The following is a 23056-nucleotide window of genomic DNA, read 5'->3' as shown; positions in this document are numbered from 1 at the left end:
TGACCACTGTGAATCTGGCAAAACTATCTGGACATTAAACCCAAAAGTTGCATTTCTATTGCGTACATAACAGGCTGTAAATAAATATTCTGTCAGACAAAAAGTAATTTTCGTGGTGTTAAATCAAATGATAAAATCCATCCATTCGTACTGCCATTTTTTATTTTTCAGTGTGGGAGGGAGAGAGCACGCACACCACACACTGTGGCTCCGACAGAGATTAAAGAGTCAGAGACAGGTTATTTCACATACTCACAGAGCAGAACAACAGTTTAGCACTAAACTCCATCAACTGTTCTTAAACATTTTATTTTTCTCACCCAGTGCTTAGAAAATTGCACATTTTGAAGTCATAGTTCATTTTTAGGGCCCCTTTATTAGCCATCTTACATCATGTCATGAAGGTTTTGCGTCATCACTAAAGCACCAGGTTAGAAACCTTCAGTTATTACCAATAAATGTAAAATTAACGCTTTTCTTTTCCATTAATCTGCATATTGTTGGAAACAATATTATGGAAAGCCACAATTCTTCTCATTCTAAGGGATACTTACTGTAATATACTAGTTGTATATTAAGTACAATTAATATAGTATTTTAATATACTATACTATTTGCTTCTTTTCCAAGATTCTATGCTGTTAAATAGTTTTTCCTGTTTAGGTGCAAAATCAGGCGGATTACAAGTTAATAGCTACAGAAAGCTGTTGATTTGTAAATTTGTATTTATTTTGTGTTTCTGTATTGTTAGAAATACAACTTTTTAGCAGCACAGTGAATGCTTTGGCTAAATGTCTCTTTTGCCTTGCTGTTTTTTTGCTTATCCCCATGAGACTTTCAAACAAGGCAAATGTTAAATTAACATTGCTACACAGCAGCTGGTGAGCCTTCAGCAGCAGAAAATAAGTTTGAATTGACTTTATTTGACAAGTGTTTACATTTAATACTAAATTTAAATAAAGCTTCTTAACTTAATTCAAACATTTGTATTATACAAACCACCCAATTCATATCACAGTATGTACAAAGTTATTCTGTTGAATGAATTAATATATCATAATATACACATGTTATGACATATTTTGAATTTTTTTTATCATTTAAATGAGTTTTAGATTCTCAGATTTGAATGAAATTCCCAGTTTCCTGGAAGATATAATGAATGAAGAGCTGTTTCCTACATAATGTCAGTTTAGCCTCTATTGGTTTTCTTCCTTTGTTTTGACACTAAAATAAAGAGGAATTTTTGTATGTCTTCTTTTCCAAAAGTGAGACTTTAGCATATCAACACTGGGCAAACAAGAAAATCCTCTAACTGACAGATTAAAATAATAATAATTCTAATATTATAATAATAATAATAATGTGGGGAAAAAGTAGTGAACATGGACTTTTGATTTAGAGCAAGGGAAACTGGAGTCGGGCTAAATGAGGAGGAGGGAGGATGAGAAAGAAATGAGCAGAGCAGGGAGGCAAGCTTTTCCTTTTCTGGTAGTTAGAGTCGCTGAAAGGACAAACAGAATTTCTTTGAGCTGCAGAAGAGCTGAGATAGAAACCAGATTGTGGAGGCTGATGCATGACAAGGGAAGAGACGCCGTTGCTTATGGACTGAACTTGAGAGCTGCTAAGGTATTGTAAACTCTTGTGCGATGTACGTTTTATCTCTTGCATTCATCAGTAGCCTTTTAGGTGGTCTGTGAGCCTTCTCTGCCACATTTAAGAAGCCGGGAATCGATGAAGCTTTCTCTCTTTCAAACGTTGGGATTGTGGTAATAATTCCCACAGGACTGCGAAAAGAACACATCATTTTTAATCTTTACAGAGACATAAAAGTGACCATCATATCTGTGCATTTCAGTGAGAAAGTGAGGAAACTCGTTGGGGCAACATGGATGATGACTTTGACCGCCGCATGGAGCTGAGGAGGCAGAGGAGAGAGCAGATGCGCCAGGAAGCAGAGAAGTGAGTAGACCTTTAGTGAGATGTGGACGCATCGAAGAGATTTCACAGGCAAATGTGAACTTAGTCATACATGTAGACGTCCTGTCAGAGGAATGAAGGTCATTTTAACATGGCTCTGTTAGCGGGGCACTATAACAGTTCATGATACCTTGTGCTTTTTTAAAATGATTGGGTACATATGATTGAATTTGGTGTTTTTGTTTTTCCCCACACCAAACAAAGTCAAAATTATACATGCAGGCTTAAGCATTTAAACCTCATCCCAAATTTCCCAGAGAACATTTCAACTGGAGCGCATGCTTTTCGCCACCATCAACCTGCTGCTGGTATAAATCTAATCAGAGATTAAATTGGCTGTTCTCCAGTCGCAGACCCAGATTTTAATAATTTTCCACAAATTCCTAGCTGGGTTCATCTTAGGGCTTAGTTTGCTCTATCCATCCCAAAGCCGGTTTTCTAGAGGATCCTTTTCATTTTTAGAACACTAATTGAGCTGAAATTTCAACAATCTGAACTGATCTGGTCTGATCTGAACTGTTCCCCTCAAATAAATAGAAATTGGTTAAGATGCTCAAGAACAGCTCAAGCACCACCATGGCTTAAATGTGGAATCTGATGAGACACCAGAGTCCCTACAGGGGGGTCCACAGGGAGAACAATCCTGCATGGCTGAGTGGGTGCCAGTCAAGAAAGAAGCCAATCCTCTAAATTCAAGCTGAACTGAAATTTAGAGACGTGCAGAAGTCAGGGCATTTGTGCGCGGTGATGAATAGTAAATGATACGTGGCCTGTACTTGTAAAGTGCTTTATCAAGTCCCGAGGACCCCAACGCGCTTTACACTACATCCATTCATTCGCCCCTTCACTCACACGTTCACACACTGACAAGAACAGTAGCCACTATAAATCATGGTGGTGGTATTATGGTGTGGGGCGGCAAAGTGGATAAAAAGGAAGATGGGCAGACTTGCACATGCCTTCAGTTTCAAATCAACAGCTAAACGAAAGCCTAATACGAGCTTACAGATCCTGAAACACCCGTGCATATGTCCTAAATAATACCAGTATTGCATCAAAATGGTTCAACAGGGCGCCCAGCAAAAGGAATATACCTCATCAAAATGAACACACACTAAATGGCTACGCTTCAGAAGCCCACAGGGGCAAGCCGAATGTCCTCAACAGAAATGTGTTTTGCCAACACAGAGATTGTTGACCAAAATGACAAGAAGTATGTTTGAAGGTGTCAAGGTGAGGACTTCAAGGCTAAAACAGAAAACAAAACACTGCAGCAGCTGTGATGCACGATGGCGATAGCATCATGGTGAGGATCTGTTTTGCTGCCAGTGGTATAGATAGAATAATGACAAAGTCAGACAATTTCCAAAATCTTTAACTACACCTCTAATCAACAGCTAGTTGATTCAAACTTGGACAAAGTTACTTGTTTCAACAGGCCAATGATCCCGATCACATATCAGAACTGGCCTTGATATGAACAAAGCCGGCTAATGTTAGGCTTCTGGACTAATCCTGGGCTCAATTCTATAAAACAAATTCAGAACCATGCTTTAATTATCATTAAACAATCAAATAAACTACTCTTTATGACAAGGAGAAAGGTCTCCATCCGTGTAATGACCACAAGTCAGCAGTGGCTTCTCAGCAGATGACCAAGTGACATTTAGATAACTCTTGTATATGTAGATTTTAAGCCTGTGTTAGAGAAAATCCACAATAAATTTAAACTTTGTGATCATCTTACTAGAACCTTAGAATCAATCACAAGTGAAATTCAGCCGGGATATAAGATGAATGATTCAAGCAAACGCTTAAAAATACATTCTGTAGCATATCATCTTAATGTTTGATAAGTTTTGAAAAGTCAGACTCATGGCTAAAGAAGAAAACAACTATGCGTTTCGATTTGATCGTCAGGCCAAAAAGAACAAGCCGCGTCCGCAGCGCCTATCTGCAGACAGCAGCTGAAAGTGTTTCTCTGTTCTCTGATGATGACTGAATAATGTAAAGTCTCAAGGACAGATGGGATCAAGGTGCATGATGGGAGTAGTGTGTCCCAACGTGAAGCAGCATGACCTTGACCACATTTTCCTCTCTTCTGTAACTCAGGCAGCTGTAATGAGTAAATTATCTGAATATGAATGTTTACATGTGAATATGACTTCACTGTTATGTAAAAAAAAAAAAAAATTTAGTTGAATTTCAAACCAGGATGTTCATGTAAAACCACATAAGTTTAGCTCCATAACTGTGTGTCAGTTACAAAAAAAAAATAGAAGTTGCTCTGACACCTGGAGTGAAATAGGCTATTATAAAGTATTATTATTTTATCTGTACTGTAAGATTTTGTGTTTTTATGGAAATCTGCTCGACTCAAATTTAGTGAGAATGTCTTGATGGATTGGCTGTTCTGTAGAGGCATAACGCATCACCAATGCAACAAGATAAAACTTCTTATCTTTACAACTGACAGGCCTATTCAACAAATTGGAATATTATTGAAAAGTTAATTTATTTCAATAGCTCACTTCACTAAGGGAAACAACATTATTTAGATTACTGCAGACGGATGACATTTTAAAACCTTTATTTTTGTCATTTATGATTTTTTTCCACCTCCCGCTAATAAAACACAACATTTAAGATTACAATATTGCATCAGACCAATAAAGAAGCAAAGCCTTTCATGCAGAATTGGGGGTCTAATGAACAGTATGTTTAGCACTGGCTTAAAGGTTGCTGTTTTTTTTTCAAAATGTACTTTTAATCTGACAAACACTTCCTTTAGAAATGCATATTCTAATTTACTGAATATGACTGTAATTGTTTTCTGTAAGCAATAAGGGAAACATGCTCATGGAAATAAACCTGTCTTTAAACTTATAGTTGTGCTATTCCTTTTTTAGCATCCGTGTTATTCATGCAGCTAGCGTGGTAGGATAAGTTTGCAGAAGGCAAATTTGATGCAAATTTGATGTTGTCCATTTGATATGACTCATGCATAAAGAGGAAGTGGCCTGAGAGAGCTGAAACAGTGACAAGAGAGTGACGTGACTTTTTTTCTCTTGTTTGATTAGCAACAGTCTCCCTGTTTGTTGTGAAACGACGGGTAGTATCTTCTGCAGATGTAAGCAGCAACTAATCAGCAGCAGACAGGGAAACGTGCACAACATGGGAGGACAGTCATGCCCCACTGCCCCGGAAATTGAAATAAGCATCAGAAAACTCACTTGGTGTGTAAATTACAAACATTTTATCTAGGTTTTTATCACAGTTTTTTTTTTTTTTTTGCTTTTCTTTAGCACTTATGCCACTACCACCCAGATGCTGCCCTGGCCAGTGAGCCATGTTATCTATTCTATAGTAAGAAATGCCACAGGTTTCTTCTAAATGTGCGCAAAAAAAAAAAAAAAAAACATTTCTGGAGCAAACAAGGAAATCTGCACAACACAACAGAGCTGGCCTCCGATTCCACACAAGATATCCACGTCCCTTATAAAGTGTGGGTGAGCTTCAAACTTCAAATATGGTCACCATAGTAAAACAATATAAACATGAACAAGTATTTGGTTTTGGAAAGTTAAGCCCTTTTTTTTATCGTGCAGTATCAGGCTTTCCTGTCATAACACTGAAAGCTACTTTTGTTTAGCTCCAAACACAGTGGCAGGTACAAGTGTTCTCCCGTGATTTTGTTGCTGCGGAGCTCTGAGGAATATACCATTCACGACTTTATCTCCATGTGAGTTTAAAAAAGGCATCCCAATGACAAATAACTGATGGGGAATTTTCTTGGCACATAGCTCTAAAATAAATTTAAATGACATTTCATTTTTTTTAAAAATACAGAAGTACGAGGTTGACTTTTCCAAAGATTTGAGTCAATGATAGACTTTATTTGGAGAACGGTGTAATAAAGTCAATATGGTTGACTTGATTCCAGATCAGAAGCCGTCTGTGTTATCAGAGCCTTGCAAGATGGAGCATTCTCAGCTATTTTCTCACAGTCTTTCTCCCAGTTCTGCCCTCCAGCCCCATGGCTGCCCTTCTCTCTAAACGTGGCACATACTGGAATGTTTCCACTGCCTTTCTATTTCAGCCCACAATGACCTGCTCTGACATGTTCTCTTCCTCCATTCCCAGCAAAAACATTTATCGTGTTTCTGTCTATTTTATATTGGTGAGTCCGATTGGTGAGTCATATAGATGTAACATGAGTTTGAGCCCTCTCTGTGTCAAAGGGCCTTTGCTTTTGGCTTTTGCAGCATCCTAATACATGTCTTGCTAGAAGATGGAGGGAAGGAAGAAGAAAAACAGCAAAGAAATTAAAGAAAACTGAAATGTTTATTTGCGCGGTTGCTTTCCGATTCCATGGATTTCCACCTTATTCAGGTCTTGTATCTCTGTTTCACAGAAGGAGGCGACGATCGTGGTTTCCTGAACTTGTTGTTAGTGTTTTTCAGAAATCGACTCCGTAGAGATTCTCTGATCTAATTAATGGTTCACAAATTGAAAACGTCAATAAGGGGATATAAATCTTTGCTTTCCGCTCCATAACTTTTAACCGGCCCTGTTTTGGAATAAACTACCCCTTAATGAAAAGAAAACCAAACAGATTTATTGCTATGCTGTTAATCCAGACACGTTCTGTCTGTGTGCCATTTGAGGGGGGGCTACGCTAATGACGACGATGAGGAGGAGGCTCGGGAGCGAAGGAGACGTGCGAGGGAGGAAAGAAAGAAAAATAGAGACTCGGAGGAGCCTGAAACCACGGACATTATCAATACTAACAGGTACAGGACAATCCCACGAGGAGGCTAATTTCCCAGGGCTTTAGAGATAGATAGAGGATTCATATTTATGTGTAATTAAAACTTGTTTCCAGTATTTCCAAGGCAACTGATGACATGTTAGCTGCAGAGCACGAAGACCTCTGCTTTTTCATCATATCTGGCATGGAAAGAACAAATAGGCTGAGGAACGTTCATTGAGGTTGCCTTTATTCAACCCTGTTAGGGTAACATCCTGAGTAACACCAATAATAAAAAACACTAGGTGCATTCACTATAGCTATCTAATTAAATGGGGCCACTTTGGAGAATTTACTAAATGGATCATTTAAAAAAAATCCCACAATTGTTCAGGCATTGGTCCTTGACAGTTTTAACAGGCTACTTTTCTAACTTCCTGTGGGATATAAGCCACCACACCTCAGTTGCTCATGTCATCTGCTTTTTACAGAAAGGTATATTTTATTTGTTTGTTTTAAACATAACCCTAACCCAGCACTTTCAGGTTACTTTGAAGGAAAACAGAGATCACTTTCCCGCAACTTCCAGGAACTTACTGGGTCCTTTCCAGAACATACCATATCGTTTGTGAATTTGATAGATCACTTCAGGAACTTGCGAGACATTTTCCACAATTTTTTTTATGGAGGAACGTACACTGCCAGTCAAAAGTATGGACTCACCTTCTCGTTATTCTTTATTTTCAGTACTACCTCTGAGAACTCCTTCAAGTCAGCTGTATATTGTAGAAAAAGCTACAATATACAAGATGTTATTTCCGAATTCAGAGTTTGATACATAACTCTGTATACGTTTGAGTCATATTTTTGATGTCTTTAATATGAATCTGCAATTTAGAAAGTCATAGAAATAAGGAAAAGCCACTGAATAACAAAAGTAAGTCCTAACTTTTGACTGGTACCGTAAAGGTTAGATTTAAGGAGCTTCAAGCTTGGGCTTTCTGTGGAACTTTCATGGAACTTTCTCAGAGCTCAGATGTTACTCGCTAAAACTTTCAGGGAATTTATCTGACATTTTCAGAAGTTTCATGACTTTTGAGGAACTTTCCAAGAACTTAGAATTTGCAATCCAGAAACCTTAAGATTAGCTCCCAGGACTTTGATCAACCTATTAAGAGAGTTCCATTAAATTTTCAAGTTCATGGAAAGTGCCTAGTAATAATAGGTTTCAAAAAGTACCCAAGTGTGCCTCGTAAGTTTTAATGAAGTTCTATGAAAGTACATTGTAAGTTTCTTTGTAAAGGTTGGGGAAACTAGCTGGTCATTGTCAAAAAAATCCCTGAAAGTACCTGGTAACTTCCAGGAATATCCTAGAAAGTAACTTCTGAGTTACTGAAAAGTATGGGCCTCATTACGTAGTGCTACCAAAAAGGTTTTCTGTAAAGATTTATTTCAAAAGGACTTTTTTATGTTAATAAAAAAAATCCCTCTGAGCCTCCGGAATTTATGACATAACATTTGCTTTATATTTGATCTGTTTGTCCAAAGCTGATAAGACTTAGACTTAGACAACTTTATTTGCCATTTTGCATGCACAAAGTGCGTACAGAACGAAATTTCGTTTGCGTACAGCTTGAAAAATCACAGTAAATTGCAGTAAATTTCAAGATAAAGATGCAGCAGCGGTTTATGTAAACAACTGAAATGTAAAACAATGTAAAAAATCACAGTAAATTGTTATGAAGAATCACAGTAAATTGCAGTAAATTTCAGGATAAAAATGCAGCAGCAGTTTATGTAAACAAAGCTGATAAAGCATCTACTCACTGATATAACACTCTGTAATGCCAGAACTGTGCACCTATGTCAAAAGTTCCAAGTCTTATGAAAAACGTATTTAATGTTCTTTCAGTGTGACGGAGACCGAATCCTCTACAGCTGTTACTGGAGGAGCAGAGGATGACCAGGCTTTGCTGGAGCGCCTGGCCAAGAGGGAGGAGCGTAGACAGAAGAGGATGAAGGAGGCTATGGAGAGGCAGAAGGAACTCGATCCCACAATCATCTCCACCAACGGCACAGAAATCAGCCTGCAGGAGCAATCCTCCATTAACAACGGCAGCAAACAGATGCAGGAGGAAGAGGAGAAAACAGAGGAGAGGTCCGCTCAAGAGGAAGTCACAGATACTGAAAGCAACTCCTGGAAGAAGGACGGAGATGAGCATGAGAAGGTCAGATAAAAAGTCTTTTTTTTTTTTTTTTTTTACTTTTTCACGAATAAGAACAGATAATAATAGAAAAGAAGAAATAGCTTTTATCTCTTTGGTATCTAGATATTAATAGAATGTTCATGTGCAACTTGTGTTTAGGACACTGAGGAGAAGATGATTACAATAGCAGCAGAGTCTGAGAAGCCAGATTCTGAGAAAAGAGATACTGAGGAGGAAACTGTCCCTGTTGAAAACAAGGAGGAAGAAGAAAGGGAGAGGGAAGAGGAGGAGGAAAGAAATCACCAAGAAGTGGAAGAAAAGTTAAGGATGGAGGAGGAAGAGAGGAGGGAAAGGGAAATACAGGAGCAAGCAAAGAGGGAAGAGGAAGAAAGGAAACTGAAGGAAGAAGAAGAAGAGCAGAAGAAAAGGGAAGAGGAGCAAAAACAACAAAGAGAGATGGAAGAGAGGCTCAAGAAAGAGGAAGAAGAAAAAGAAAAAGAGAAAAAAATGAAAGACGAAGAGGAGGAAAGACAGGAGAAAGAGGAGGCAGAGAAACAAAAACGGGAAGAGGAAGAAAGGCTGAAAAGGGAAGAGGAGGAAAAACACAGAAAAGAGATGGAGGAGAAGATGAAGCAAGAACAACAAGAAAAACAGAGGCAAGAAGTTGAGGAAAAGAAGAGAAAGGAGCAGGAGGAGGAGGAGAAGCGAAGGAAGATGGAGCGGGAAGAGAAGAAGAAAAAAGAAGAAGAAGAGAAGCGAAAAAGGGAGATGGAAGAGAAGAAGAAAGAGGAGGACAGGAGGAAACGAGAAGCAGAAGAGAAGAAGAAGGAAGAGGAGAGGAGGAAAAGAGAGATGGAGGAGAAAAAGAAAGAGGAGGAGGAAAGGAGGAAAAAGGAGGCAGAGGAGAAGAAGAAAAAAGAGGAGGAGGATAAACGCAAAACAAGGGAAGCAGAAGAGAAGAAGAAGAGAGAAGAGGTGGGATTGTCTTTACATCATGAACAGTGGCATGAGAATGCAGTTTGGGTTTCATGGCTCATCAGATTTATTCTGTATTTATACTGAGGTCTGAGGACTCAGGGTTGTCAAATTCATAGAAAAGCTGCATTTACCCTGAAATCACAAAGCTCTGGTCACTGACATTATTTCTCTCTCTCTCTCTCTGTTCTTCTTCTGTGTGAAGGAGGAGAAACCAAAGAAACTTGGCTTTAAGGAGAAGGTAAAACAAACCGGCAGTTCTTTGATATGTAGTTTTTCTTGGCAGTATAAGTATATCTGACTATATGAATGGCTGCTTCAAAGATAATTTGGCTAACTTTACCATGACCAGAATCAGGTGAGGAAGTCGAAATGTGTTCTGGATTCTCTGAAGACAGAATTATACATACAGGCTTAAAATATACACAACCACCTGCACTAAAATCTGGATAAATGTCCATCAGCAAGTTGCAGAGGAACCACACACGTTCTGCAGCCATCACCACGCTTCAGGTCTGCGTCAGGCCAGGTAGGGCTTTTAAAACGGGTTACCTCTCTGGCCTCAGCGAGGCTTTTAACGGTGCCAGCAAGTTTTCTGTTGGGTTAAGGCTATCTGAGACGTTTTGGGTTAGGTTGCTGTTCCCATTTCAAAACCAATTCCACTGGGTATTAGGGATTGTTGTCTATTACCAGGTCATTACCATTTACTTTGTGCAATGTACAACCATCCCCATAGCAGAATGCTGCCGCCACCATGCTTAGCTTCAGCTTCATACCTGCAAATATACTTCATCAGTCTGGCCATCTTTTTCTCATCATAAATCTTTTCTCCAGAGGACAGCTGGCATGTCCATTTTGACATTTGTACATCTTAGTTGCTTCACTCTCAACCCACTCCTTCTTAAGTCCCGGCAAACTGAAACTGGCTTCTGCGTATGGACGGCGATACTGAAGTTCTGGGATCTTCCAGTTATTTATAGACCTCAGCCCGTGTGATTTGGTTCCGATAAAACCCGGTAGGGTCTTGTTGATGGTTATCAAAAAGAGCACGGTTAATCTGCAACTTGCAGTAGGACTTTTATTTCAGTAATAATGAGTCTGTAGGTATAACTTTGAACCAGAGCAAATCAGAGGAAATTGAAACGTCAGTCAAATTAACTCATTCAAAGTGGTGAATTTAAAAAAAGAAAAATCACATCATTTGTTTTTGTGTTGTTGTTTCACCCAGAAAACCAACCCAGATATAGCCCAGTATTGCATACTACTCATGCCTATGATTAGACTTAGACTTAGACAAACTTTATTTGTCATTTTGTATGCACAGAGTGCGTACAGAACGTAATTTCGTTGCATACAGCTTGAGAATTTCAGTGAATTGCAGTGGATTTCAGAATAAAGAACCTTTGCAGGATAATAAAGTAACTTTGCAGGATAGTAAAGTAACTTTGCAGGATAATAAAGTAACTTTGCAGGATAGTAAAGTAACTTTGCAGGATATAAAGTAACTTTGCAGGATAGTAAAGTAACTTTGCAGGATATAAAGTAACTTTGCAGGATAATAAAGTAACTTTGCAGAATACTAAAGTAACTTAGCAGGATAGTAAAGTAACTTTGCAGGATAATAAAGTAACTTTGCAGGATAGTAAAGTAACTTTGCAGGATAGTAAAGTAACTTTGCAGGATAAAATGAGTGTGAGTATGATGAGTGTGTTCACATTTCTCACCTGCTCTATGTGCTTTTTCCTTCAGCTAAGGCTAATACGTCTAACTTGTTCTTCCTCTTTATTCAAGAATGAACCTTCCAAACTAAACTGTGCCATCTTTGAGAATAAATTGAAGAAAACAGAGAAAGCAGCAAGGTAATGTGTTTTTCCTCTCCCCCACTTTGCCTGGTATCATGGGAGGGACACAAATAAGAAAATGTACTGTATGAGCAAATTTGTACCTGGGAACAATAGCATTTTTTCCACTTTATATTTCTGAGCTCCATGTAAATGAACTTTTCTCAGAGTCGGTGAAATGACACAAAATTAGAGCTAACTAAACAGAGGGCCAGCTGTAATTCAATGATCTACAAACCTGCTCTAGCAGGGACATCGTTCCTTCCAGCAAGGCCGATGACGCCGAGCGCCGGGAGGCCGAGCGCAAGCTGCTGGAGCTGAAGCAGCGACGAAACAACGCGGAAAGCGAGGAGATCGAGAAGATGAAGCAGAAGCAGCAGGATGCAGAAGCTGAGCTGGAGGAGCTGAAGAGGAAGAGGGAGGAGAGGAGGAAAATCCTGGAGGAGGAGGAGAAGCAGAGGAAGAAGGAGCAAGAGGAAAAGAAAGCCAAAGAGCAGGTGAAGGCGTGCTTCTTGGAGAAGGAAATATTTAGGCTTCTAATCAGAAGCTTGCAGGCAGGCGTGGTCCTGTTGAAACACTTTACTGTCTCAAAGTAGCAACCATCTCTCTGTGCATTTCAGGTGAAATTGAGGAATATGGAGCTAGTCCATCCTTATCATTCCTTCAACTTTGCCCAATGTATCAGTACAAATGGCCACGAAACAGCCCCTCAGCATCATGCTGAGTAGGCTGTTTCGACAGGACAACAGGACAATTATCCCTATCACGCATCTAAACTGGTTTCAGAATGGATAGAGGGCAGACATCAAGCTTTTAGAATGGACTTCCCAAAGCCTAAAGCCAGTTGAAGATTTAAGGGCTATATTAAAAAGTTAGATCCATGAACTAAACCCATTCTGCCTATTAGGAATTGTCAAATATCCAGCCAGAAGTATACCAAGACATTGATGATAGGGTCAAAGCATTATGCAATTTCTGTTCAACTTATTAAAGGATATTCAAATTAATGAGGGTCTATGTGTATATTTTGAGGTTGTGTGTGTAATTTCAAACCAGTGTGGATTGGGATGCACCGACATTGTTTTTTTTTTTAATGATTAAAGCTGTTGCCAGATCTATCTGCCATTGAATCAGAAGGATTGCTTTTCAACTGAAGCATTATTGGATTGTTTGGAGGATATTAAAGCTTGGCTAGTCCTAAACCTCTTAAATGTCAATAAAGAAACAAACAGAGATGACCAAATGACCCCTGTGAGTCCACCATCATTGATATGGGACCCCTGATAGCATATTTTAGACCTTTTGTGCTGGTTTTGGTTTTAAAATAGACAGCGATTCTATCTTGGAGAGTCCATTTAGAGTAGTTGTAAAGTCTGGCTTTTATGTTTTAGGGCTGCTGCCAAAAGGGAAATTTTCCAGTCCAGGCAACTCCTTCAGTGACCCATGTTTTTATTGTGGTCCTCTTAGATTACTGTAATGGACTACATATTGTAGTGAGTCAGGCTTTTTCTCTTCTGCAGCTGGTGCACCCTGCTGCACGTCTTTAAGCTAGTACTCAGAACCAGAACACATCACCCTTCTTTTAGCCTTTCTCCAACGGTTGCCTGTTTATTTTAGAGTTCACTTTAAATTCTTATTTGTGTTCTTAAGCATTTCGATGATCTTTCCCTGCAGTATCTCTCAAAGCTTCTTCATCCCTACTTACCTTCTCAGCCCCTCAGCTGTATAGATATCAAGGTCTAAGAGAAAGCTGAGAGGGGGCAGAGCTTTCTCTACTGCTGCCCCCCTACAGAGGAATAACCACCATCGTCTTAAACCCAATTTTATTCTTAGCTTTCAGCATCAGCGAGACCTAGTTTGTCCTTTTTTGTTTTGAGTTGATTTTGTTGTACTTAATTTTAATTTTTTAAGTCATATTCATACGGTTTTATTTTAATGAATGTTTATAATTTGCAGTTATGTGCAGGACTTTGTTTCAGCTGTGGTTGCTTTAAAGCCCTTTATAAATAAAGTTGGTATGGCATCGAATGGCAAAGAGTGGCATGTTATGGCATGGCAAAGGTATAATATGGTATGACATGGTTATGGTATGGTGAAGTTATGGCATGGCGTACCATGGCATGGCAATGGTTTGTCAGGGCCTGGTATGGTATGGCAGTGGAATGGCTAAGATATAATATGGTATGACATGGTTATGGTATAGTGAAGTTATCGCATTGTATGGCATGGTAATGGTATGACCTGACGTAGCAATAGTATGGTATGTCATGGCAAAGGTATAATATGATATGACACGGTTATGATATAGTAAAGTTATGGCATGGCGTAGCGTGGCATGGTGTGGCATGGTTATGGTATAGTATAGTTTGTCGTGTTTTCAGGCAACCCAGGTCAAAAACCGTTACAAAAAGAGAAACATTTATATGAACCAAATTCAAATACCGTTAACATTGCACAGGGTATCATTCATATTTGCTATTGATTTGATGCAAAGACCTTTTGATAGGATTGAGGAAAGGCCAGAACCTGACAAAATTATAATTCATGCAATGCAATTATGTTTAACAATATGCCTGGGATTTTTATAACAGGAGGAGAGAAAGAGGATGAAGGAGGAGATAGAGAGAAGAAGAGCAGAGGCTGCAGAAAAGAAGAAACAAATGGGGGAGGAAGCGGCAAAACCCGATTTTGCCATCACTCCAAAAGGCTCCTCTAAGGTGAGATTTGGAGAAAGGAGACTCCAGGAGTTAACATTGATTCAAAACACACAGCACACAGTTACTGAGAGAAAGTTGCAAATGCTTATTTTCAGTAGTTTTCCACCCTTATGGTGTCTGTCACCCCAACATAAAGCCAACAATGCGGAGAGCCAGAGGCGAGATTACTGAAAAGAAAGTAAAATAAAAGATTCAACTGATTACATCACCCTGGATTTTTTGCAATATTTTACTAACCCTCACCCTATCATAAATGACAAAGTAGACAATGAAGTTGCCTATATTATCCTCTGATACTGTAATTTCCTCACTCGGTTGTTGATAGACAAATAAGTGATAACGTCCCTGTGTTAAAGTGCAAAAACTCCTTTGTCAGATGCTGACATTTTCCTTTCAACAAACAAAATGTAGATTTAAAGGATTGTGATTTGTGCTCTTATATACTTCCTCTCATTGGCTTTTAACATGATTACCATTTTGGTCATCCTGTTTATTTAAATTCTTTGCATTTATATCTAAAGTTAAATATAATTTTAAATAATAGCTCAGAATTAGGTTGGTTAACTGATTGAAAATTAATGAAAAAGAAGTGAAAGCTGCGACCATCAGCAAGTCTAAGATCACTGAAGCTTTCTGAAAGATGATCTGGTTTTGTTAAAGTGGAACATTGTTCACGTATCCTGGTTTGCTGACGTTCTAACTCCACAGGAAAGGCCCTCAGGTAGCACCAAACAGCAGCAGATTACTCTGTCTTCATTAGCCTGCTCCGTTTGTCCATTTTATTTCTGTATGTGTCAACAAGTCCTGCTTGTTGGCACACATTGCTAACTTTGAACATCCCTCTCTTGTCCAGATTGGGCAAAAGGTGGAATTTTTGACCAAGTCAGCCCAGAAAAGGTGGGTCAGACGCTCAACAAGACATGAATAAATATAAACAATGGACCACTAACAGTTTCCTCACTAACATATAGGATGTTTTTCATCCACCCAACAGCCCAGCGAGGGTGTCACATACTCCGATCGTGCCTAAGATTGGGAACAGATTGGAACAGTTTACCTCTGCTGTTCAGGTGAGACTTAACATAATGAAAATCCCTCTAAACAGAAACAGAAAAAAACATTCACCACATTGGTCTTTTCACAAAATGCATGAGAAATTAAGACACCAAGAACCACCGGCTATATGCAGCACAATGCATTTAAAAATATCCAAAAAGTTGCACCCTTGTGCAGTGTGCAGCTGCACATGGATGTGAAAGAATAGCACTCCTTGCTTTTGTCCTACAGGGAAACAAAGAGGTAAAACCCCCCAAGTCTCCTTTGGCTGATATTCAAACAGGAGGCACGCGCAACATGAAAAGCATGTGGGAGAAAGGCCCCGTGAGCAGCCCCCCGGAAAGTCCAGCTCCTGCAAACAAGGTGAGGCGGGATGCCCGCCAGGATTAGATAGATCATCTGATATCAGAAGCAATATTAAAGGTGAGAATCCCTCCCACCTCTTTTCAGGATGTGGCTGGTATCAAAGGAAGCGTGGCGGGACGCGTCAACAGCTGGAAGGCAAAGCCTGCCGAAGCAGAGAAGACACCAGCTCCATCTCCAGCTCCAGCTCCAGCTCCAGCTCCAGCAGCGGCTCCATCTCCAGCAGCGGTAAAATCACCACCAGCAGCTGCAAAGCCAGCGGTAAGACCTGATACATCCGTGTCTTCATGCAACCACTATAACAAGACACCATTGTTGCTTTGTACCAGTAATCCCTCAGATATTCTGTGCATGCTAATCTATTCCTTTGCACATCAACATATCGGTCCTTTGTGAGCTGCAGCTTTTGCATTGGACCTCCACCAGTGAACGGTGCAGCCGGTAGGCGTCTGGTGTCCCCGTGTGGGCTGTTTGGCCAACAGCATCTTCTGTCACTGCTGCTTTTATATCCCTCACCTTTTTAAAGCTTCAGTTTGAGTTTTTATCTCCACATATAAAAGGTTCCGTGTAGAAAAAGAACGTACCTCCAACACTGCAAGCATTACAGCCATAAAAACCATTTTGGCAGCTGTTATGTCTTGTTTTGTTTATTTATTTATTTATTTTTACTTTTAAAACGCTGTATTTTAGATTTATCATAACTATTAAGACTTGACTTGCTCCAGGAGCACAACATAATTTTAGTTCTCATTTTCTTTGAACCGAGAACTTATCTTCTGTCTTCACCACAACGCTGACAAAACTAAATAAAAACAAACAAAGCAACAAGAAAAATGAAAGAAAATCAAAAACTGACAGACCCACATCCTTTATTACCAAATAGCGCCCGTGAATACATAAATCGGGTCACATCTGAACTGCTACTCCGTAGACATTGTGTTCTTTTCCAGAAGTAGGACACAAGCTGCTAATCCCACCAGCATCTCTGGAGACATCGCTGCTGTATCCCCTTACAGCAGTGATTTCTGAATGACGTGTCACATTGTTCTACAGCGCAATTTATGGGCAAAATAACTTTGGGGTCAAATGTGTTGGCCAGGCTGTGACTTGTTGGCTAAGCGCGCTGCAGTTTTTGCAGCAACACCTCCCCCTGATGGGAAAAAGGTACACAGCAGCCTAGAGGATGGCTGCGTCATGGACTATTTCTGTGGTTCGTTTGGTAGATTTCCTGTTTATTGTTATTACAGGGTGGTTGTTTTTTGCATTTTGGATTTATTCCCTTACTGCCTGAATTTACTTACTATTATGTGAACAAAATAGTTAGATTTTTTTTATTTTGTCATCAAACAGTCGCTAAATGATTCTTAAACCTATTGAAACAAATTAATATTCAAATATAATTTTTAAACATTGGACGCCCACATTAGACGTGACTGGGCGTAATAGTAATCAAACTTAATTTCCCAGTCTCATGTTAACACTGTTTTATTGATGCTGCTTGCAAAACAGGGCTTTAAATTACAACGTATGTCTGTGCGCCGATCCATTCTGGTCCATCATCTGTATTTTAAATTCAGCCCAATGCTGTAACATCACAACCACACGTCGTTCACACTCTGACGGCTAGACTGATCCCGGTCCTCTTTGATCTACAGCGGAAATCAGCTGAGCTGTGACTAGCAATGGGAGTTAAAGGTCTCTGAATCACGTTGCCTTTAGAGTCCAGTGCCACCTGGGGATTGGCTCTGTGTGAAGCAGTTTTTGTGGTCAAGATTTCATGTTGATGCGTTTTCACATTCTTCCTCAGATCCACTTCTTTGACAATCATTTTTCTGGTCCTTCATTGTAACAGGAAGCCAAACCAGGCGATGCCGGCAAGCGTGGCATGTGGGAAACCAAGAGAGCCTCCACACCGGCCAAGGTAGTACACACAGGAACCCTTTATGTTAATATTTTTAAGGATAATTGATCTAAAACTGCTTATTTTCTCTTAAGTCTCCCTAAAATATGTAGTAAATTGCACCATACACCATAAACCAGTCTTCATGTTGGTTAAATATGACCTTTTGAGACATCCAATGTGCGTACAGTAGTGAACATCTATCCTAAATGTAACTAAGTTATAGCTATTAGGAAAAGCATTAGGTGCTGGTTTTAGAAGCTGTGTGCACCTATTTCAACTACGTAATGCTTAGTCCAGCACAATTAACGAGCAAAGTCTGTTAGGCTTAATTAATGATGCTAGAGGATGTAGTTGGAATCAAATCTGGCTGCATGTTCGTACTGGAATAGATTGATTGATATATTTATTGAACTTGAGCGAGATTGGATTCCATAAAACTGGATATGAATTGGACCACTGCGTCTTGCAAAGTTCCTTCAAGTGACGTGTTGTGAGCCGGCGCCGTGTCAATAACCGAATCAAACTCCTTTAGCTTATGATGATCCTTGAAAGCAGGCGTAAAGCGCAAGCCCACGTCATCAGTTCTTACTGTCATTCTTGTTTCTAGGTGGCGGTCGGAGGAAAAAGCAAGTTTCATTAGAAAGCTGCATTACAGTGAGTAACATACACTGTTCACAAAGTGCTTTCCTTTGACCCATAGAATTTATTTATGTGCCCTTATCTGGTTTTTCAAATTAATTTTCTAACTTCATCTGCCAAGTGCTTTAGCACTGTATTAGAAAACAGGCAAAAATTATGAAGCTGCAGCATGATAAATGCAGCACAACAATGAAACCATCCATTAAAAAGCATTAAATGGAAAGTCGGTTTCAAGTGTTGATTGCTAATGAGCAAAAAGTGTCTCACCGTCAGACGCCCTGTCTGTATCAGTGCCTTACTAAAGTATTCACAGCCTTGAACATTTTGTCATGCTACAACCACAAATCCCAATGTATTTCACTTTTATTTTATGTGATAGAATAAAAGCAAAACGAACCAGTAAAGTGGAAAAAAGTGACTCAGCTTTAGATTTTTGTTACAAGTAGAAATCTGAATAAGTGTGCATTTGTAGTTTGTCCCATTTACACTCATACCCCTCAATGTAATGCTGTGCAACAGTTGCATTAAGATTTCACCTACTTAGCAAATAGAGTTGAAGTGTTTCATTTTAGTATTACAATTAATCCAGCTCTGAAGGGCTCCGAGGTTTGTTGAAAAAAACTTTCCTGAACAATTTCATCAAGGCCAAGAAACCCAGCAGACATTATAAAACAATCAGTTATGCGCAGCACAAATCTAACCTTCATAGAAGAGTGGATAGAAGAATGTTATTGCTGAAAGAAAGTTCTGCTTAACAATTTTTACAAGCCATGTAGGGAAGACAGCAACACTGCACATCACTGTGAAGCCATCATCACCATGATGAACCACTGTGGCGGCTGCCTCAGGCTGTGGAGGCGCTTCAGCAGAAATCTGACCTACAACCATTTTGCAAAGAACCAGAAACATTTCAGACTTTAAACCTTCAAAGTTGGTAGAAGCTCACCCCAGAAAAGCCTTGCAGCTATGACTGCAGTGAAAAGTAGTTATGTAAAGCATATGATTTAGGAGGCAGAATACAAATGCATGGCACACTTCTCAGATTGTCAATTGGAAAAACATTTAGAAAATCGAGTATCATGTTGTGTCTGCTCACCGTTATGCTAGTTTTTCAATTGTTTGTTTGTTTAATGGGGTGGGGGAGAGGAGAAAAAAGCAAAGGTAAAAGCCGATGATGTGAGTTATTACTGGGCTTAAATGAAGGACTATTACTTGTCAGTGTTGATTTAATAGAAGGCACTTTGCCAATTAGGTGCAATGAGGGGCCAGATTAGTTTTAGTTGTCTGCTAATGTGTAAACCAGTCCATGTTAAACCAGCTTTTACCATTATCAGTCTTGCTGAAGTATGTTTCTCTGTCACATCCTTGGTAAGACGAGCAGGCAGAGCCTGATTTATACCCCATTGGGAGCTCATAACTACTACGGCCCACCTCCCGGACATTGCAGGAGAGGAGCCGCTCTCTGTAAATCAGATCTCCTGCAGGGGATTTTTGGGCACAAGTTCAGATCTGTGGCACCGAGGTCTATATTTAAAATCGTTCACCATGACCTTGTTTCCCAGTATAAAGAAAGTTCCAGACTCCCGGCGTGTCTGTCATGTTTTCGAACCACAATGTTCAGCGAGTGCCACCTGGATTGCCCTGTGACGTGCAGAGACCCACTAAGCTGTCCGGCATACCAGAGTGCAGCTGCTTGATTTTCACATTAAAACGGAGTGCTCCGGACGCATTACTAACACTTTGAGCAGCGAGTCTTCCCTTTTCACCAGGCTTATTCGCATGCTAATGATTAAGACTTTAACTTTGCTGAACAGCCACACACACCCAGGTTAAGCCTGTGAAATTGCCATAAATTTGTTAAAAATATGATATTTATATGTTTTTCCTCCATAAAAATCTAAATTCACAAGACTTGCTGTTTTAAGTCTTTGAAATTTGATGGGAAGGTTGAACAATACATTCAACCAATAGAGTCAATCCACTTTGTGGTTTTAACGCTGTCATGTCTGGAAAAAAGCAGGTATAATCATCTCTACTCTGAAGCATGGTGGTGGTTGCATCATGCTGAGGGGGTGTTTTTTTTATTTTTTCACGTCAGAAACCAGGCACCATATAGAGGGACCGGGGCATATTCCAATCTGACAGTGACCTCTCTCTTAATATCTTTGAGTGGCCTAATCAAAGTCTGACCTGAAATCCAACAAAACATAAGAAAAGACGCCTAAAAATGGCTGTATACCAACACTGTCTATTCAAACTGGCCGAGCTTGAGAGGATCTGTGGGGAAGAATGGTAGAAAATACCCCCAAACAGGTACGCTAAGCCTGTAAAGACATATCCAATAACACTTTTGCTTGTAATTGTTGTCAGAGTTGCTTCGACAAGGTATCGACAAGAGAATTTGAATACCAATGCATGTGTGACTTGTTTTGTCACAGTGATGTGCAGTAGATCATTTAGTAATAAGCTTGTAACGTAGTGAAATGTGGATAGAGTGAAGTGGTGTGAAAACTTTTTGGATGCACTGTAAATGGAGAACGGTTTGTCAGGTGTCAGCCTCGGCCATAAATAGCGATCCTTGTTTGTTCCCTCCCCGGGTCTTCGTGAGAAATGGACAGCTGAGGAAAGCGAAGGGCAAATGGCCAAGTTTCAACAACAAAGACACTTGTATTGACTTTGTCCTCAAAGTGTTTCAAAAGTGCTGCTTTAACCTAGACAAGCTAAAGGGGAAGGGGCGTGACGGTTTTGTTATATAACCTTGAGAGTAATGCTGTTTGACACCTATTAAACCTCCAGGATCTATACATAGCAACTTTGACAGATGCAATGACTAATAGATCTGATCTCTCACTCTCCGCAGGCTTGGACAAACCAAAGCGGTGACTTCACGTTTAAGTTGCTTCCTGACTGAAGAGGTTTCTGGTCTCCTTCGTGCTCCGTTTACCCTTCACCGCACTTCAAATTCCCATGTAGGTCCCACCAGAGCGGGGACAAAAGATCCGGGCGGCTCATCGTCAGCATCAGCTACCATCTGCTCTCTGTAGTATTTGTAATTCTGCACTGTTGCATATTTGATTACTTTCGACACCAATCAAGGAAACGTTGAAAGGCTCAAACCTGATTTCAGCTATAGGTCTAGAAAACGGCCATGACTGTTGGAGGAGACCCATAGCCACTCATTTAGCTGATTATAATATGAAATACAGATGTTGCAATAAGAAGCAAAAGATTTCATGACATATTAATTAATATATAACAGTAACCTTAAAATATCATTACTGGGGGGAATTATGAGAAATAAGTGAACGGAGCAACTTCTAAGAGCCTCCAAACCAACAGGGGGCCCCCAACAGCACTACAACTATCCTGAGTCAGGTTTACAAATTATTCTTTTTTTTTTATTGCATGAGGGATACACCAGTAGTAATTGTGCAACACACCACTTGCTATCCTTGATCTTCAAAATGTTAACCGGTGTACTGAGACAGTAAAGAAAATGTCTCGTAGTTAAATAGTTAAAAGAAGCCTAGCGGTTTTATGTTCCACATTAATATGCTGTATAATGACCTAAACTGCAAAAGAAAGGAGCAGCAGTTTAAAACAATGCTACTGTCACGAAAATTGATCTTTAAAAGCTGTTTAAGCCAATGTGCATTGCGTTATATGATTTCCATCGTCTTCTCAGGTAGTACAAATTTCTAGCTCTATAGATCAAAACAAAAGGACTCAACATATTTTGATGTTTTTAAGCATGAACATTTAATCCCAAGATGAGATCCCAAATGAATTAGATTTGAAGGAACACACATTTAGTTATTGCGTTGCTGATTTTCCATTGTAGTCCTCAACAATAATAATGCATTATAGTTTGAACATGAAGGAAATAAAGGGTCTATCAGTCGAGCTTTGGTGCCGGATGGTAGTTTTAAGGCCCCCCGGTCCAAATCTGCTGAGGGCCCCATGCAGCCTTAGACCGGCTCTGCTCTTCACCGCCCCGCTTTCAGCTTCCTGATGGTTCACGCAAAAACATCCCAAACACAAAAAGGCGAAACCAAACAAAGCCAAACCTTACATATTTCTGCTGCTTAACAATACGCTGCTTTTGTGATTTGCCTTCTTTTCAGCTCTCCTTTGTGTTTAATATAACACAAGGAAGTCCTTGGAGCAGTTCAACACGTCATGTTATGACATAAAATATTATGACAACATTGCCACTGATGTTATAAATAGGCATGGGCCTACATGACCTTGAGCAAAACCACCAAGGTCTGATGGTATTAGCCAACAGAATTTGAGCAGAAACGTAAACATGATCTAAAACAGAAAATTTTAAATTATATCTATAATAATAATAGATAGATATAATAAATTATATCTATAATAATCTATAATCTATAATATATATATAATTTTAAATTATATCCACTGCTGATAAAAAAAATTATATCCACTGCTGATAAAAAAAACCCACATTGATAATTAGATTTACAGCAATGATATCTGCAACATTTATCATTTATCATTTTGAATGTGAAATAATTATTATTTTGAATGGAAGGAGGACCAGTCAGATTTATTGTTGTTACCATCATTGCACACACCATTGGATCTTTTTGTTATTTCGC

General features: G+C 39.5%; 1 protein-coding gene across 1 annotated transcript; it reads left to right on the top strand.

The window, feature by feature from the left end:
* The first annotated feature begins 1374 nt into the window (after positions 1-1374).
* On the top strand, positions 1375-22764 carry cald1b (caldesmon 1b). Its single transcript, XM_036144933.1, has 18 exons — positions 1375-1629; positions 1859-1962; positions 6648-6773; positions 8643-8958; positions 9097-9429; positions 9523-9692; positions 9852-9912; positions 10118-10153; positions 11704-11771; positions 12001-12250; positions 14345-14470; positions 15324-15367; positions 15465-15540; positions 15758-15889; positions 15977-16150; positions 17742-17810; positions 18400-18446; positions 21292-22764. Exons 2-17 carry the CDS (start codon positions 1889-1891, stop codon positions 18430-18432), a joined length of 2088 nt encoding a protein of 695 aa, XP_036000826.1. The 5' UTR covers positions 1375-1629; positions 1859-1888; the 3' UTR covers positions 18433-18446; positions 21292-22764.
* The last annotated feature ends 292 nt before the right edge of the window (positions 22765-23056 follow it).

This window comes from Fundulus heteroclitus, chromosome 2, assembly GCF_011125445.2.
Source record: "Fundulus heteroclitus isolate FHET01 chromosome 2, MU-UCD_Fhet_4.1, whole genome shotgun sequence".
Lineage (NCBI taxonomy): Eukaryota > Metazoa > Chordata > Actinopteri > Cyprinodontiformes > Fundulidae > Fundulus > Fundulus heteroclitus.
Note: the sequence above shows the minus strand (reverse complement) of the source record. Positions and strands in the feature narration are given on the sequence as shown.

Excerpts from the sequence above, each read along its gene's own strand:
- cald1b (XM_036144933.1), top strand. The coding sequence starts at position 1,889 with ATGGATGATGACTTTGACCGCCGCATGGAGCTGAGGAGGCAGAGGAGA. Across the intron at positions 9,430-9,522 it reads AGAAAGAGGAAGAAGAAAAA|AGGGAAGAGGAGGAAAAACA; the intron begins GAAAAAGAGAAA and ends GAAAGGCTGAAA. Across the intron at positions 12,251-14,344 it reads AAAAGAAAGCCAAAGAGCAG|GAGGAGAGAAAGAGGATGAA; the intron begins GTGAAGGCGTGC and ends TTTTTATAACAG.